This window comes from Dermacentor variabilis, chromosome 1 (genome assembly GCF_050947875.1).
Source record: "Dermacentor variabilis isolate Ectoservices chromosome 1, ASM5094787v1, whole genome shotgun sequence".
In the NCBI taxonomy this organism is placed as follows: domain Eukaryota; kingdom Metazoa; phylum Arthropoda; class Arachnida; order Ixodida; family Ixodidae; genus Dermacentor; species Dermacentor variabilis.
The window spans coordinates 92,586,620-92,604,534 of record NC_134568.1 but is presented as its reverse complement, the minus strand read 5'-3'; the positions used below and the strand labels follow the sequence as shown (position 1 = coordinate 92,604,534).

At 46.8% G+C, this 17,915-nt stretch overlaps 1 protein-coding gene and 1 long non-coding RNA gene across 2 annotated transcripts in view; one reads left to right on the top strand and one right to left on the bottom strand.

The window, feature by feature from the left end:
- The window catches only part of LOC142580716 (uncharacterized), a 102,368-nt gene extending 95,081 nt beyond the window's left edge, over positions 1-7,287 (top strand). The window contains exons 2-3 of the long non-coding RNA XR_012827864.1: positions 3,827-3,883; positions 7,150-7,287. This is a non-coding gene — a long non-coding RNA (uncharacterized LOC142580716). The remainder of the gene's footprint in view (positions 1-3,826; positions 3,884-7,149) is intronic.
- A 1,726-nt stretch (positions 7,288-9,013) lies between these two features.
- The window catches only part of Ass (argininosuccinate synthase), a 68,627-nt gene continuing 59,725 nt past the window's right edge, over positions 9,014-17,915 (bottom strand). Inside the window, exons 10-13 of the mRNA XM_075691164.1 lie at positions 16,388-16,445; positions 14,494-14,650; positions 13,250-13,315; positions 9,014-9,282 (exon numbers count right to left, since the gene is read on the bottom strand). Of these exons, the coding sequence (XP_075547279.1) occupies positions 9,243-9,282; positions 13,250-13,315; positions 14,494-14,650; positions 16,388-16,445 (321 nt within the window). The 3' untranslated portion in view covers positions 9,014-9,242. The remainder of the gene's footprint in view (positions 9,283-13,249; positions 13,316-14,493; positions 14,651-16,387; positions 16,446-17,915) is intronic.

The window sequence follows — 17,915 nt, the reverse complement described above, 5'->3', positions numbered from 1 at the left end:
CACCGGGTGGCACAGAGCTCAACCACACGCAGTGGCAGTAACAAAATGTATTCTTCTTTGCTGCTCGTGTAAATTTTTCCCAGGAGTGTAATCGTTAACACGTTGTTTTTGTAAACGTTCAAAATGTTTTACACTTGGTTAAAGCAATATTAGCTCTTTGCTTGGCTGGTTAAGCTCTGCGCCAACGTGTGGCTGGACCGTGGAGACCGATCAGGCAGCTTAAGTACGTCTACTCTAAAATTCCTTCATCAGCTTGAGTATATGCCTCCACCGTCCCGTCGAAACGCCCAGCTAGCCTGAGGTTACCAGAATACCAGACACGTCCGGCGCTGCGACAGAATGCTCGCAACGCATGCTGCTTCGATAGCTCTCGCTTGGGGTCGACTGCCATGCCGCTGGCGGAGAGTTTGGAGAGGCTTCGCGCGCTCGCTCCGAGAGAGCCGGAAGTCGACGACACGACGTGCCATCATGACGCAGAACCAGTGAAGGTGGAGCTTAGCCCCGATCACTCGGCGAACGACTCGAGGAGAAAATGCATGTCTATGGAGGAGGGTAACTTGTAATGATCCGTAGCTATCTTAATATGAGACGTTTCACACAAATTGGGGTGCGAATGATTAACATTAGCTGCACCCTACGCGTCTACAAAGTTTGTCAGAACCGTTTCAGGGGCCCTTTAAGCATTCCCAATACGTGGGTCGATATCGAAGTTAGTGCGACGCCGGGCCGACCTGCGGCGGAGGTGAAGCAGGCGTTAAACACTACCCATACGTGGGCCAATCCCGACTAGTGTGCGACGCCGGGCCGACCTGCGGCGGAGGTGAAGCAGGCGTTAAGCACACTCCATACGTGGGCCGATCCCGAAGCTGGTGAAATACCGCGCCTTTCCGCGGCGGTGGTGAAGCAGGCGTTAAGCACTCCCCATGGGTGGGCCGATTCCGAAGATAGCGCAATACCGGGCCGTGGCGGAGGTTAATTTAAATTAAATAATTGGGTTTTAAGTGCCAAAACCACTTTCTGATTATGAGGCACGCCGTAGTGAGATTCTGGAAATTTGGACCACCTGGGGTTCTTTAACGTGCACCTAAATCTAAGTACACGGGTGTTTTTGCACTTCGCCCCATCCAAATGCGGCCGCCGTGGCCGGGATTCGATCCCGCGACCTCGTGCTTAGTAGCCCAACACCATAGCCACTAAGCGACCACGGCGGGTCGTGGAGGAGGTGAAGCAGGCGTTAAACACGTGGGCCGATCCCGAAGATAGTGCAATACCAGGCGGACCTGCGGTGGAGGTGAAGTAGGCGTTAAGCACTCCCCATACGGGGGCCGACCCCGAAGATAGGGATACGCCGGGCCGATTTGCGGCGGAGGTGAAGCAAGCATTAAAAGAACAAGTAAATTAAAGTATGGGGTTTTACGTGCCAAAACCACTTTCTGATTATGAGGCACACCGTAGTGGAGGACTCCGGAAATTTCGACCACCTGGGGTTCTTTAACGCGCACCTAAATCTAAGCCCACGGGTGCTTGCGCATTTCGGCCCCTTTGGAATGCGGCCGCCGTGGCCGGGATTCAATCTCGCGACCTTGTGCTCAGCAGCCCAACACCATAGCCTTTGAGCAACCACGGCGGGTGTGAAGCAAGCATTAAACACTACCCGTACGTGCGCCGATCCCAAAGATAGTGCAGTGCCAGGCCGACCCGCAACTGTTCGTTATTAAGGGGCCCACATATAACGCTTCGCTGGTCATTTTGCTTTACAGAGTGGAAGGGCACTGATATTTTTTCAGCGGCAGCTCTCAATGCGCTTGCGTACGCTGAGCGGGAACAACCTGATGGATAGCAGCCGAATTTCACTCCCTTCGTCGAAACACTCTGCTAATAAAAATAGATGTGACGATTGATTGCAGTTGCTTACACTCCACGTTTATTACAAGCGACAAAGGGATACTTTGACATTTGCCATGTAAACATTGAGAGTAACTTTCGAGTTTGTTTCGTAAGGCTTGTATGCAAAATTAATTGTCGCATGTGATTGAATTGAATCAGTGATTGGGATATAGCTTTATGATAAATCGTACATCGTTCGCATTGACGGAAACAGTTCTGCGACGAACACAATACAGTTGGGGTGGGCGATATACGATACTATCAACTAACGAATCGAATTTCGAGCAATTGTGTTACCGCTGACAGGTTCTTGCAAAAACCATGCTGTCTGGAATCGATCAGGTTGTTATTTTCAAGAAGCTCCGATATATGTTTGAAAATGACGTGTTCAAGTGTCTTCACGCACGTGCATAAAATGGAGATAGGTCGGTATATCGCAATATGTGATGGATTTTGTGATTTAGGAATGGGGACAATTCTTCCATACTTCCAATCATGTGGAAGTTCCGATGGCCGTAAGGATTCTTTAAATATTATGGTTAAATATTTCGAGCACCATTAGTCCCTGTTCGTAAATGCGAATATTTTTCGGACACTTTTCGAATTTCCAAACTTCAACTGCGCACAATAAAAAATAAAATTGGAGCAAAAGCAGGATCAATTTTCAACCCCGCGGTCATATTATACACATAAAACATCACAACTTGCTTAGTAGAGCATGCTGCGTTGCTTAGGTAGCCATGCTTTACTGGCTACAGCGCGATCATTCGCACTCTCTGTAGAATCAAGTGCATGCGAAGAAACTACTTGTTTGCTCCTAATGCTCAATATGCGTGATTTTAATAAGGAACGCTAAATAAGCTACTAAGTAATCACAGAAGCTACTAACTTCAGGGATACTAGGATGTTAATATCGCTTTATATTAATTGTGATAACGGCTGTTCAGTATTCGAAAGCTATTGGATATTCGATTCGATTCGTTTCTCTTCACTCGATTCGTATTCGATTCGGTTTCACAAGTCCTTATTCGCACACTTCTATATCCAGTCGTTATCATATGTTTGGAGCCAGTGGGCGTCACGATTTTTTTTTTTTTCGCCCATCATGAGCATGCAAGCTAAAATCAATTCCTCATTGTTACGAAGCTTTTTTTTTTCGCTTGAGTTGCCACGTGGCATAACGTGAGTATGGAACTAAATATAAGCAGGCAGGCCCGTTTCATAGAGATACTGCAATAGCGACTTACAATCTGTGTTGTCCGTAATTCATCTTTCATATTCTTAAGCTTTATCACTGTTCAATTTCACACCTTTAAGTACACATTCGCGTATTGCCTTTGTCCCAGAGCACGTCCAAAGTAGACGGCGAGCATCCGCTACAGACGCAGGAGCGGAGCATTGCTAAAACTCATGTCTTCGTACGGTTTACCCCCAAGCACAAGTGATGGCTGTTGTAAGGGCCGCCCTCGCCTGAAGTCTCCCTAGAGAGAGTTCCTCCACCCGAGAAATATTGTGGGAAAGGGAGCAGACATGCTGAGGGATGAAGGCACGCGTGTCATGCCGGAGGATGGATTTGCGGGCAATGAAAACAGAGCGCGGGTCAGAGGGAAGGGTTATGGGTTGGTTACGACCTTTCATCCTTCACCGGTCAACGAACTTCTTGACTTTTTCTATGTTAAATAATGGCTGATTAGTTGTGACTCATACAAGCACTGTGGACTAGTGAATCTGTTATAAAAATACTTAACATGTTATGCAGCGCATTTTGCAGGTAGCTAGTCATGAAGCATCGTTTAGTGTTCCGCCAAGCATAACCAGGTGGAGCAACGTGGTTGTGTAAGGCGAATCGTGTGTGTTATATGAGGGTGATGATGATGAGGATGTTGTTGTCGTTGATGATGATGATGATGATTAAAACATGTATTTCTTCTTTTTTTAGGCTACACCATGGCCCCCTGACTGAACTCATGTGTGCGAAAGGTGCATCAGACGCTGGGTAAAGTCAAATAAAGTCTCCGAGGTTACCCTCATGGATATAGAACAGGACCCTGAAAACCGTATTTCAGCATCTGTTTAGCAGCAGTATGAAGCCAAGCGTGCAAAGCAGGCGGCCTATTCCTCCATGCAGCATTTTCAGAGTTTGTTGGCGCTATGGAGCGAGCCCAGGGCAGGTTCACGCGATATGCTGCAGGTCCACTGAAGCGCGGTCGATGCCTCTGCTACATCGCGAGACGAAAACAACAACCATACTTCAGTCTAAAGAATATTTGATCAAGGCGGCATTCGGCATCAGCCATTCTTTCTTACCCACACTACCCGCGAAGCTTCTTAATGAGTATTTTAGCAGTGCAACACTAGACAAGAACACACGACGAAGCGTGGAGAACGGGGTGTAGACTAAACTTTTATTTAACTAAGCAACAAACTACAAGGGTCTGTTCAAATTGTGCAGCATGTTTTTTTAGCAGCCGGACATGTTTCCGAACATTTGGCTTAGGCGTTGGCCAGAATCCGGTTTGCTGACCAACCTGTCACACTGAATAAGTGCACTGACGACTAGAGCAATATTACACAGTGTGACAGCCTCGGCAACGAAGATGACCACGTTTGCCAACACGCGCGACAGGCGTTCTTTTCTTGGCTCACCTTTCCTATCACGTACCTTTCGGCGCGCGCAGCGTTCTCACCCCGTAACGTTTCTTTCTTTCCGTCTTTATTTCTTCCTTTCGTTTTCTTTTCATGTTTTCTGTTTTCTTTCATGGCATTCTTCATGACGTGAGCCTTAAAGTCGCAATATCATTTTAATAACAACGTCTCCTTCGGCGAATTACCGCCACTTTACCGTATCGGGTATGCTTGTTTTTAACGTCTATTTCTAGCCGCTTTTTTGAGCCGATCCCTAAGATAGCGCAGTCTAAAAATATGACAGAGTTGATTATGATGGCGAACCTCATAATTTATTTAGAGAGCCGAGCTTAGGATGATTTGGGGATGATGATGGTGATGATGCCGATTGTGATTTTAATTATCATTATGATATTCTGATGATGATCTTAAGTTCTCACAAAAAGCTGGAGGACAATTCAACTTCTACTTGGTGTCGATGAAACGTCGCACTAGCGCGGCTCTCACAATCAATTATACGGCTCATACACCCCTTTATTATCGCCAACTCGCCCAGAAAGACACTGTCTTTTATGGATTTAGACTAGAAGTTAAATGGCCCTTCAACATTTCTTTTTACTCCGACTCTGCTAGATATGCGATGCGCGCTAAAATTTGACGAACGTCGACGTTCGCCCTTGGTGGTATGTCATAATTAGAACTGTTTGAGAGCACAGGTGACGAGGATGTGTCTTCCTTCACGGCCTCGTCGTTTATGCGCTTATCCGTTCCTAAGCGTGCTGGAACGTCGAACACGGTGATGAGGACGATCGCCTGCGAAATCGCGTCGAAATAGGCACCTGTACATATATTGTATGAACGGAATGTGGAAGAGAAAAACGCTGCAAGAAATAATGTGGGACTTTTTAAATTCTATAATGTTAACTGCTTCGCTATGAAAATGTGTGTTTGCAGAAGTCACAGAGTCGTCATTAAACACATCTCCCAATAATAGACCACTCAAATCAGAGCCATTCACGATTATTTTGTCAAGTAACTTGGGAATCATGGGATTTAAATTAATAGAAAGCTTCCTTCACTACACGAAGTTCTGACGAGTATATCTATATAGCAGGGAGTTCGGTATTGCAGACATCTTTGTTGAGTTTAGTGCAACACACTTCGTAATTCATCAATGCAGCGAGATCTCTAGTACGGACAAATGAGTCATACAGCTTGTTCTTCTCTTGGATACGACGATAACGTGCAGGACTGACCCAGGGATTCCTTATTTTCTTATATATGTCTCTTGCGTGGCTCCACGATGGTACAGTAGCACTGTGACAATGCAAGCAAATTGGCCAATACATACAAAAGGAAACAAAACTACAGGTGATGACATCAACATAACTACGTATTGTTTTTAGCTTAGCCGTGCAACATGGAATCGTTTCTGTGTGGTGGATTGGTCGAACAATTGCAAACCGGCTGTACCGCTTGCTTTTAGCATGCATTCACACGCTGCCAGAAAAAAAGAAATTCATGACATCTGCGGTCTCCAGACTTCTATCGCGGCTGTACACGGTTTGTGTTGATTGCAAAAATGTTTCAGTCAATCTTAAGTACGTAAAAGCTGTAGGCTAACCACCGATTCAACTCGGTTGAGCGCGAGTGCTTAATCCGCATACTAGAAAACGACCTCAAAAGTTGCTCTTGCTGTCTGCGTGACACTTTTTGAAGTATCTCTTTGCATTTGTAATAACCGTAAAATGTACGCAAGTGCAATCAATCATTACATCCCCACTGCACTCATTTAATTTTAGAAGAGCGTTTCAATGAAATGACTGAAACACTGCACACATCTTTCAGGTTATTCCTGCGCAGAACACGCCAGTGCTTGAGAGCTGCAGCTGAAAAAAAAATGAAACAGACCTCACAAACTCTGCGAAACGATGTTATGCGAAGCAATTTACTGGTAGCTGGCTACACAGCATCGTTTTGGATTACGCAAAGCGTTAACAGGCTGACCAACGTGTTTGTAGTTACAGCATTTTGCTACTGCGCTCAAAGGTAGAGGTTCCATTCCACTGTCAGTCAAGAATTTCTTTTTATTAAGTGAAGTTAGAAGTGCTGGCGACATAGGAAATACTTACCCACCTACCGACCTTCCGCGAAGTGCCGTGAATGAGGCAACGAATGATTCACATTGAAACAAAGCATTCGGTAAAACATTTTGTTATAACAGAAACTTTTAGAATCTTGTACCCAAGAATATAGCAGACTGCGAGTGCGCATCCGTGGAACCCAAGGCACTGTTAGAGCTTCTGCCGACCCAACAGTGAAAAAAAAATTATGCAAATCCCACGCACTGTTGGAATCGATGTAAGCGAAGCTTTTCGTGCTGGACAAGGCAAGAGTTCAAGAAATGGGCACGTCTCTCACGCGAGAAACGTCTCATAGAGCTAGTTGCCTTTCGTGTGAGAGAAGTGTGCGTGCGACCGTGGCCTAATGTCGCTGACAAATATTTTTTTTTTTATTGACGGCTAATTCATTCCGAGGAAATAATTGGCGACGTTAATGTGACGAGCAATCTTTTCTTATGATTGGTGTGTAATTGGTGATATGCTTAATGCGATGTCATGATTATTGTATTCCCAGGTCATCCGTGAGTCACGAAACCATGTGGGCACATCAGCACACAGACGAAGTGGCAATCTCGCTTCCAACCTCAATGCCAAATGATAGCACGACCAAGCATATCTTGTAATCACTGCACCTCACAAGAAACTTTGTAGCAATGCCCACTATCCATAGTATTCTGGTTGTGACTTCGTTGCAATGGCTATCGATCAAGTGGCCGCGATCGACGCGGAGCTGTCTGTTGCGGATGGGACATTAACACTTTAACGTACAATATTTAGGCCATGTACCGCCTTTATCAACTTGGCACATTCATCCTTGGAGATTGGTCAAGAATTGGCACATGCAAAGAATACATGCACCCTGCAGAATTTGTCTGTTCGGGCACATACCCAGTGACTTTAGTTGCCTACTACGCCAGACAGCAGCCGGCAGCAAGTCGACTATACGGGGGCACATACACAGGGGCTCATATCGTCTGCTCAGCAAGAAAGCAGCCAGCCCATGTCTAGTGGCCCAAGCTGGTAGACAACTTGGGTTCCTTTGTATGTGAAAGAGGTTAGATACATACAGCAAACTGGGCGACGTTGTTGTTGTTGTTGTTGTTGTCCTGAGTGGCCGTGGCACATACCCACAGTGGGGGATTGGCCAAGAATCGGGCGGTTTAATTAGGTGCCTAAATAATAATGATAACAAGGGAGTTAACAATTTGGGCGTGTGAGTTTAAAAGTAAACGTTTTGTGTTTGGAGAAAAAGGAAATACGTTTCCAAATAATGCTTGTTAAACATTATAGAGGAAGAGGACGACGACGGAGACAAGTGCGTTCAGCACAAGCGGCGCGCTCGTGGTCAGGAGCTTCTTGGCTGATTCCAACGGCCAGTATGGACGCGTTGCTACTGTTCTTCGGGCAATAAACTTTCCTTTTTCCGCCCTTCTACTGCGAAGACTTCTTTGTTTCCCAATGCTAATCGCAATAATGAAGGATCGTGGCCTAATGGTTAGAACATCGCGTTTCTGTGCTTGGAAGCATAGGTTTGATCACACAAGCGGCCGCGTATTGTTTCTATTGAATGTACCCGAAACGAGGCAAAACAGGAACCCACAAACAGCAAAGTGCCCATATTAGAATGAGTCATAGAATGCTTCGCATTAAAAATTGTCACCACTAGTAGTCACTTTGGGCTACTGGTGGTGCCAGCCTTTGCGCCAACCAATCCGTTCACTCATCAGCGCATCGAATCTTTCTATTACCTCTCCTGCTTCCTTCGTGCGCATGATCCTTTCTACCCGGCTGCAGACATCAGCGTTTGCGCCAGCCTATTCGGGCGCTCGTCTGCTCTTGGAATGTCCATTGTCACTCTCCCTTTGCCTTTTTGGGTGTGTATCTCACTACGTAGTTTGTGACGTCAGTGCTCGCGCCAGCCAATCCTAGCGCTCAAGGAATTCTGGAATGTTTCCATTGCTTCGCTTGCTTTGTCTTTCATGCACATTCTCCTGTATAGCCGGCATGTGACGCTAGCACTTGTGCCAACAAATACGGTGCTCACATAATCCTGGAATGTTTTCATTGCCTCCCACCCTTCGCCGTTGTGCGCATGCTCCTCTCGATATCCAGCTGGTGACGACAGCGCTTGCGTCAGCAAACACGGGTATTCACCCGCTCCTGTAATGTTTCCACTGCCACTTTCTCTCCGTCTTTGTACGCCCATGTTCATCTCCAACCCCGTTTCACTTTTCCCCAACTTTTTTGCCGAAGCATTCCTTGCCTCATTCAAAGCAATTTGCAGGAGGTCGGTAGGTAGATATTTCCTGTCCCGCCATACTTCGAACTTCCCCTCAACGACATCTTCTCTTGGTAGTTAGTATTAGGGAAGGAAGGGAAAGGGGATAGGGTTCGAGGGAGGTGGTGAAGTGGCCGCAGTTATAGCTCTAGTTATATCCATCCTAAACAGCCATCCTAAAATACGTTCGATGTATTTTTTTTTTCAATTTTTATTTTTAACAGCTAACAAATATCCAACCCATTTTGGAATACAGTCCGCCGTTATAGCGTGATTACAACTCAAAGTCGTCATTTGTGGACGAGAATATTATCGGTGCCTGTCGATCTCTACTTTAGTGCATTCTTGACACGATGCCATTCTCGTAGTCTGCAAAAAGAAACAGGGGGACATAAAAATGAGAAACAGTTAACGGAGCAAGTAGCAATAATAACTCAGCAGCAAGTGATCAGATTTCTTTCAGAATAAATAACGAGACAAGAGGTCATTTTCTCGCCCCAAGCATAGTGACGTAACCAATACAACAACACGTTGTTCTTCTAACTACTTGCTCAAGTTATCATAATTCGGTGGCAATCTTTAGGAGCTTCTCTATGTCACTGGATAACGTTCCGCTCACATCTGGAGAGCTCCCTTCTTTTTCGCGCATTTGTTTAGTTTATCGGTGATTTGCGTTAAGCACAAGTTGATCGCCTCCTTTGACTTGCGAGATTCTGAAGGCGCGACAAAAGCAAGCTCCGATGTACATTCCTTAGGCGAGTGTGAACAGTGGTACTTGTCGCATGGGTACGGTTCCCTGTAAATATATTTTCGTGTTGCTTCCTTCCCATTTGCTTCACTAAAATTGATTACAAGCACTTTTAGCTAGCTCACGCTCGTTCGCTACGATGGTTGCCCAATAAGTAAGGCAAAAAGGAATGAAATCGCCTTCTTCCACAAAATTTCCTTTTTTTTTTCTGAACATGGTCCTCTTGAAGCGCGACACATTTGGACCAACAGTGTTCCTTTTTTTTCATCCCGTCGGAAAAGTAATTCGCCTCGAGGCCTTTCACAGCGGCAATGACTTCCGCATCCGAAAGAAAGTCGCTTGCCCGTAGTCTGACTTTGAGAGTTGAAAAATATCGCAGTGAGACATGTGGAGTTCTCCTCCGTGCTCTTGGGACAAAGGAACGACAACACAGTAGTGCAAACAATCACAAGGGCATTTATTGCACCTTTCATAGATCAATGCCTGCTAGCCGAGTTGCTATCCACAAAACATGCCGATTGGCGCGCGACAAATCTAGAAGTCCGACTCACCGCGACCGGATAGCGAGCGAATATGTTCGCCCCATGCTGGATCCCAACGCCTGGTCGTTCGCGCGTACTGTCACGCGAACGGCGGCGCATTCCAAGGCGGCCACGCGAGACGATCTCGCAGAAGCATGGGTCGGCGCACGCGCGGCACGGCACGTCCGTGCCGCTTGCTATCCCGAATCCCAAAGAGGAAGCGCCTTGTCCCTCGGCGCCCGAGTAACCCCGCCTGTCGGCGGCGTTAGCAGCGCAGCTCTCGCGCCATCTCTCGCGCTGCGCTTCAACCACATCGACCGCCGCGGGCGTCACGCAGGCCACGCGGCGAAGTGGGATTGCAGGAGATGGGGGAAAACAAGATATCTGGGGACGCGCGAGAGTCGCGCATCCCCAAAGACAAAATAGGAGAATAGGGAAAACGGGACAGGAATTCTAACCTATTCCGTGTAATATATACCCACTATCCATTGCTTCTGCCCAGGTGTGAGCCGGTGTGTTGTCCCGATGAAAGAAGACGTTCTTGCGGGCCGCCCGTTTTCTTCGCAGCTCATTATTCAAGCGATTCAGCAGCCAGGCATAATATTTTTTTCATTTACTTTATGACTTTTGTTAATAGTCAACGAAAAATATCCTTGTGAATTAAAAAAATGAAAAATGTCCATCATCTTCGCGGCCGACCAAAACAATCTTCACATTTTTCAAGGCATTATCCCCAAGCGCTGACCGCTGCTTTGACGGCTCCTGCGACTCGGCGGTGTAATGGTGCATTCACGTCCCTACCGAAATCACATATCAACGTCAAAAGTTTTGTGCATTGCTCTTGAGAAGTAACAAAAACTGTTTTGAAATGTCTTCACACACGCACTTTTGGTCGATTGCCAGTGATCGCGACACTCGCCGCGCGCACAGTTTTTAAGGCGATATCATTACAGGTGAACTTTACTCTTGCTATGTATCTTACAGAAGATGTGGGCCGATCCCGAAGGCAGTGGAGCCTAACGCAGCGCATGAAAGCACTGGCTGTCACGAGCGAAGAATGTGAGAAAGTGGCACATGACGCCCGCGCCAGAAGTTTCAAGGAGCGAATTTGGCGCGGGAGAAGCATGCTTGCAATCGTAGCCTACATGTCATCACTATTTCGGTGTAACAAAAGTCAGCAAGCAGCTGACGGTTCACCGTAATATGATCTCGATGTTCTCTTCTTTTGAGCTCGTAAGCTCTGTGACATGCAAGGCATGATTGACATGCAAGGCAATAAATAAAAACAAAAGTCATGGTCTAATGCTTAGAGAAATGTGCTGCTGTGCTGGTAGACAAATTCGACCCAACCATCGGTTGCTCGTTCTTTTTAGAGCGCAGCTCCTAATACCCCGTTCCGTCGGCGAGCGTCGGCGGCGCCGGCGTAACCGAGCGAACGAGCGCCGCGAAGAATGAAAGCGAACGCGGAGCGGAGTGGTAGATGGAGGAAAGCGCAGGAGGAGCGGAGGGAAGACGTCCTGCGCATGCGCTGAGTTTCCGGCGGCCGCGCGGCATCCGCAGCCGCGTGGGCGATCTAATCTGCGCTTCCGAGGGGAGGCCAGGGTGCCACGAGGTGGGCAGGGCTGCGCTCGTCCGCGGCGTCTGCTGCTGAGGTCAGTCCACAGTACCAGCGTGGATCCCTGCTCCTGATCCCTGATCGCCACCACGAAGGGCCGCTCTCGTTGTTGGTGGAATGAAAGCGCGAGAAGAAAAGCGTAGTGCCGCACAAGACGGACTGTGTGGCGACGATGGCTACAATATAGCGCCAGAGTAGCGCGCATCGTCTGTATAGAGACAAAGCGCTGCATGAGCGGAGGTCTGCGGCGGCTACTGTGACTCGCACCCACGCGCTGCCTCTCGCGATCTCCCGATTAGTGAGACAGACGCACCGCATTTCGCTCAGTTTGGAACGTGCCGCATGAGATAGATTTTCCGCGACAGCCAATATATCGCGAAATGAAAACACGTATACTGTTGCGCAGAAATTTCGCATTAAAGAGTATCGTAATCGTCGGTGAATTTTTTTTATCGAATACTTGGACAGTGGTGGTAAGTTCTGGCCTAGCTTTTTTGTTTTTTTCATTCATAGTTTATATTTTCCCGAGTACTCTGTCACCCTCGGAGTACTCACAGACAGAGGTTCGATCCAACCATCGATTACTCGTGTCTCTGCGATAAGCGTCGGCGTCGTACCTCGTAACCGAGCGAACGAGCACAGCGAGCGACTAGAGTGAACGAAGAGCGCAGCGGGCGATGAAAGACGGCGAGGGCAAAGATAGCACGAGGCCTGGAAAGCGTAGGAGGAGGGGGGCAGCGGTACATGAGGCGCAAAGCGGAGGAGGAGGGTATAGACTGAACGGGTGTGCATACGTGCGCGAGGTTTCGCTGGGGAGTAATTCAGGATCATGAACAATTTCCCAACGGCTGGCGGCTCTGGGCAGTTGCACGGACCTATGACGTCATAGACGGGGCATAATAGAAGGGACCTCGAAAGCCGAAAGACGCATAAAGCGATCTAATATGCGAGATTGTGGGCTCCCTGCTGTTTATAGCGGAATAATAATTCGCTGGCATCTTCATGGTAGCATTGTCAGATCGCAAACGTTTTCTTACCGTGTTAAAATAGTGTTGTAGTACCCTTTTAACTATCGATATCTTGTTCTTGATTGTCTACGTGAGCTTCATGTATTATTGGCCAACGCCTCCTTTCTACCCAAAGGCCGGTGCACTTCAATCCATGACCTCATGCTACCTTGCCCGACTTCCATAGAATCTAATGGGCACGCTCCCGAGTAAGCCATGGTGACTTTGACGTCACCGCTTTCGTCACGCCGGGCTTAGCAATGAAAATTTCTTTCCAACTAGCATGACGCCATAAAGCAGAGTGCACAGGCTTGCTATCTAGGGGGCGTTGGCTTGGTGTGTTTAGATTTGGCCTTACCGAGACGCAGTTATAACGTAGGCGAGAGCTTGCGCGGACAAGGAACGCGCAAAAGAAAAGTGTGGACAGACTTCAACGGTGGCTCACCTCAGCGCTTGGATTTTGATGAATCCGCCAGCGTCGGAAGGCGTATAATCTCCCTGGACGTCCATGCTGCGGTAAATACAAACGCGTCGTACAAAACATCAGGACCGTTCGACACACGCGTTAAGCTGCACGTAGAGACGCTGCATTAATATTGCTTAGTCGTATTCACAAAGCTTATTGTACTCAAAAACCATTTTTGATCCTGCGGCGCCTGCGCTGTCAGTACTATCCGCAGCCCATTCCCTTGTAGGGTTCTTGCACAAAAACGACTTTGTGAATACAAGATCGTAAAAGCGCAGATTTCCTTCGTTTTTGCATGAAACTAAATGTTCGAGAGCTACGAAACAGGAATGTATATACCGGGCGTCTTTTTAGTAAGACTGTTATATATATATATATATATATATATATATATATATATATATATATATATAAATTGACTGTGGCAGACAGCACAATCCTAATCCTTGAGTTTAATTACTCGAAGAGGTGGACCTAACTTTCACGAGAAATCGTAATGCAGAATTGACAAATCAATAAAATTTCTCTAATGAAGTTTTTAAAGAATTGCTTTACGGCACATATTGCAATTTACGAAATGTAGCAGTTGAGCTCACATGGGATATCCGCTTAGCAAATCTTTTGAGGACGAATCGAGTTTTTTGATATTCTTTCCCAAGGTGTGTGACGAAATATATTGGCATTCAGTTATTCTTCAGCTTCAAGGCATAAAACGGCGTTTTCTTTAAATTAAAAAGTAAGGGGAACGAAAACGCATTTCTACCAAAATTTTAACAGCGCATGCCTCGAAACTGGTGTCATCTTCAGAACCAATACACTTACAGCTCGAAAGTCTTATTCGAATAAGAATGTTATTACGAGCGAGCCGAATCGTTTAAAGTGATAGTAACTGCCCATTACATGTGTGCTACGACTCTACAAAGCACGCATGGTGGCGATCATAAGCCAAGACACCCAATTGTCCAGCAGTGCAGTAGTGGTTAAGCGAGTGGCCTGGTACAACGCTTGCAGCAGCCACGCTATACGTATATGCTACATGACACGAGCAACTCTGGCAAATGCGTCCTTCACCTAGTCAAGTTCACGTGTAAACAGACGAGCAGGCCACGTTTGCCAACGACGCTTCACTATAGCTTGAACGAAGATAATTGTCGTCCCGATTCGCTTTCAAGATGTACGAGGCGATGTGCTGCAGCCATGTAACATGTCTGAGATGTGCTCACCTAACCAGCTCCTGGTTGTAGAGTGAGTTGGGCGCCCAGCGGCCCTTGATGTATATCTGGCCCTTGTAGAGGTCCAGGCGCACCGCGCCGGTCACGCAGCTCTGCGACGACTCTATGCAGCGCCTAGTGAATTCTGCTTCGGGGCTGTACCACAATCCTGCATTGTATACAGGGAGGGCATGCCAATGCAGCAGAGGTGGCATCAGAAACCAGACTCTAAGCTAGACAGAACGAGTGTGTGACGTAAGTCCTAGCGGTACGCAGCGCAGGCCTATGTTCAGCGGACATGCTGACCGCTGTTCTTGTTTAGCCTCCGAGCGTTCATACTTATACTAAGCTAACTAAGACGCACCGGTAAAGCTTCAATGCGCAAAGAACAGCGCTCTCCTCCGCGCTTGTCACACCTAGCTGACAACTATCCCTTCACAAAAAACAGAATTCCTGGATCTTGATCCCAATCAGCGTCCGCCCGCGTACCTTCAATTATACCTTTAACGTTTTTTCACCAAGCATCGGGACTGCGGGACAGAGGGCAAACATTGTCAGGCGCCTCACCGAGCGTGCGCTTACAGTCATTTCTTACGTCTACCTTTCCTTTCTCATCATACTTTATACCCTTCCCCCGATACAAGGTTTCTAACCGTACATTTATTCTGGTTCGCTGCCACCACTTTCCTCCGCTCTATTATCTTTCTATTATCCAAAACAATGCAAACGATATAAGAAAACTACCGACGCGGGCTTCTGCTCACAAGGCTCCTTATTGTAGTAAGCTGTCAGCTCAGTCGCGTAAAGAAACTAGCCTTGACCCTCCTCTCATACTACCCCCGTCTCCTTCCCCCGAATGTTTCTTTAGGGAACCATATACGTGCGGAGACAACTTGAAAAGTGTGCAGAGGGTAGCATGTGCACGTGCAAAAAGTGTCGCAGCACTGGAATTGTTTCCTATAGGAAATTCTTCTCAAGCTCCGCAACTCGGGCACCTGTCGAATCGCGAGTATCCTTGCCGACACTTTCTATAGTACACTGCTCTCCCGATGAAAAATTATTGGAAAAACTGGGTTAATGAAAAATGCATACATACTAAAAAGTGCTCATCGGTTTTCTTGCCTTGCGCTGCAATTGAACGTCAACTGCAAGAGACTGAGCTCGGGCGGATGTAGACCATAAGCTACTAGAAGACAGCGAGAACTTGCAAGTACTCAAAATCATTTCTACTTAAAGCCACACATGCAATCGCTCTTAAATATTATGACACGTTCGCAATAAAAACGCTCGGGCTTGAAGCGCGTAAAATTAGCTGTTCAATCCTCGCTGAAACAGATTTCAGTGCTCGTCGATTTGCTGTAGTATCGTGCCCTCGTGCTACTCAACGTATACGTATATTTAAAGTGTACACGGGAAGATGGAGACCTGAAGTGTTCAACAGTAGGTGAACAAGGGAACCCTCAGGCTGGCCCCTCAAGCTCTAGCTTCAGTACAGGCTTTAGCCTAAGGATTATCTTGTTCGCCCGCTGTTGATGACTTCCAGGAACACATTGACGCACAACATTCTCGTAATTACTGCACCGCATTCTCAACAGCATGAGCCTTCCATCTCGCATGTGTAAGGAGCGACAAGGCCAAATTAAACGCGTTGTGAGTTACAGCGCACAACTCGACGTGAGACCAGACGGCCGTAGGGTCATAACACGGCTGCTTGCTTGCTTTGCTTTCTGCTGTTACTGCTGCTCAGAGATCGCGATATTAAACTTCGTGATGCGATGTGTGTATGAATACACGAACACGAATGGTAGCTCAAAGTTCAAGCAAAGTTTGGCGAGAACGTTCAGCGGGTTATCATCAAGCCTCCACAGCTACCAGCGCAAAAAGACAAGAAAGGATAACCGCTTACCTCCGTACACCTGACGGGAGAATTCCAGCGACAGACCCTGCTTTATTCTTCGCACTTCCTGCAAAAAGAAAAGGCTGTGAGCTGGGCTCAATAAGAATGAAAGGTGATAAGCGCCTTGGTAAGCGCTGGTAATAAAGGAGGTGATGCAAGTGATTTTATCATTGTTTTCGAACATTGCTTAACGAGTCTGTTGGGAAACCTTACATTGTCGCTAAGCGTCAGTACCGCCTAAATAATCATAAAAGAAAAAAATGCTCCGAGCTAATTTCGACCATTTGAGCTTTTTAACGGGCACTCAAATCTAAGTAGTGAAGTGATTTTGCATTCCACTTCCATCGGAGCGTGGCCTCCGTGTCCCTTAATTGAACCGGCGACTTTGTGCTCAGTAGCAGGACGCCACAGCAACTGAACCACCTCGGCGTGTACATCTAAACACAGCATGTAGATTTGGCGTAGAGTTAAGATAGCACGCTCTACCGACCTTTTACGGAATCCAACAGCTCGTCTTTCAATTCCCTCTTCGCCCTTTATCTGTGTAAGGTAGCCAGCCAGACACTTTTCCAGTTAACATCCCTACCTTCTTCACTTAATTATCTCTCGTTCTTTCTCTCAGCCACAGTAAAGTGGATAATAAGGCGCGCAGCACAAATTTAAGCAGCTACAAGCTATTGAACAGACTAATAAGTGTTTCACTTAGTGCGGATGTCCTCGTACCTCCTAGCGAAATAACCGCCTCTTTCTTCCATCAGCCAAATTTTTTTACTACTTCACGGATGAATCAAAGAAGTTTGCTGTCCATACGCAAGTTCACATTAAGCACGACAAGCAAGGCTTTCAAGAATACATACATGTGCGTGAAACCCATAAATTTAGATAACTACAATGTTTATAGCCTACACGCGTTATACGGTTCTAAGAAGTTAGTTTCATGGACGTCTACTGTTTTGAATAAAGACGCTTAAAATACTTCACCAAGCAGCTAACAGCCTGACACTCGCAGCGTTCCTGCGGGATACGGGCCTCATCAAGTCTCTGTATAAATAACTGTTATGTTAGCGCATTTGTGTTCGTATGTGCGGTAGTGCGTGTGCTTTGTTTTTGTCTCATTCCCTCACTTTCGTACTTCAGGATCTCATTTAGAGTAGCATGCCACGCCTGTCGCTAGGCTGACCTCTCCAGATATCATTAAACTTTCCTCTTCCTCCCTCCCTCCCTCCCTCCCTCCCGCCTTCTCTCTCTCTCTAGTGAGTAGTAAGTAGTTAGACTTCGAACTCGTAACATTACGACTTACCGGAGGTGTCGCAATGTTACGAGTTACCTTAGTCAGGTGTAAACAAAACTGACAGCCGTGCAATAGATCTCTCGTTTCTTGGTAAGTAAAGGTTAATTATCCAACTAACTAACAAGTTTAATATTACCAATCTAAAGCTGTTCTTCATGCTGCAAATATTTGCGGCTCTGATCGTATTTTTCAAATAAACGACCCCATCTACCCTCACACCCCCATACTCCCGCCCTTTTTTGTGCG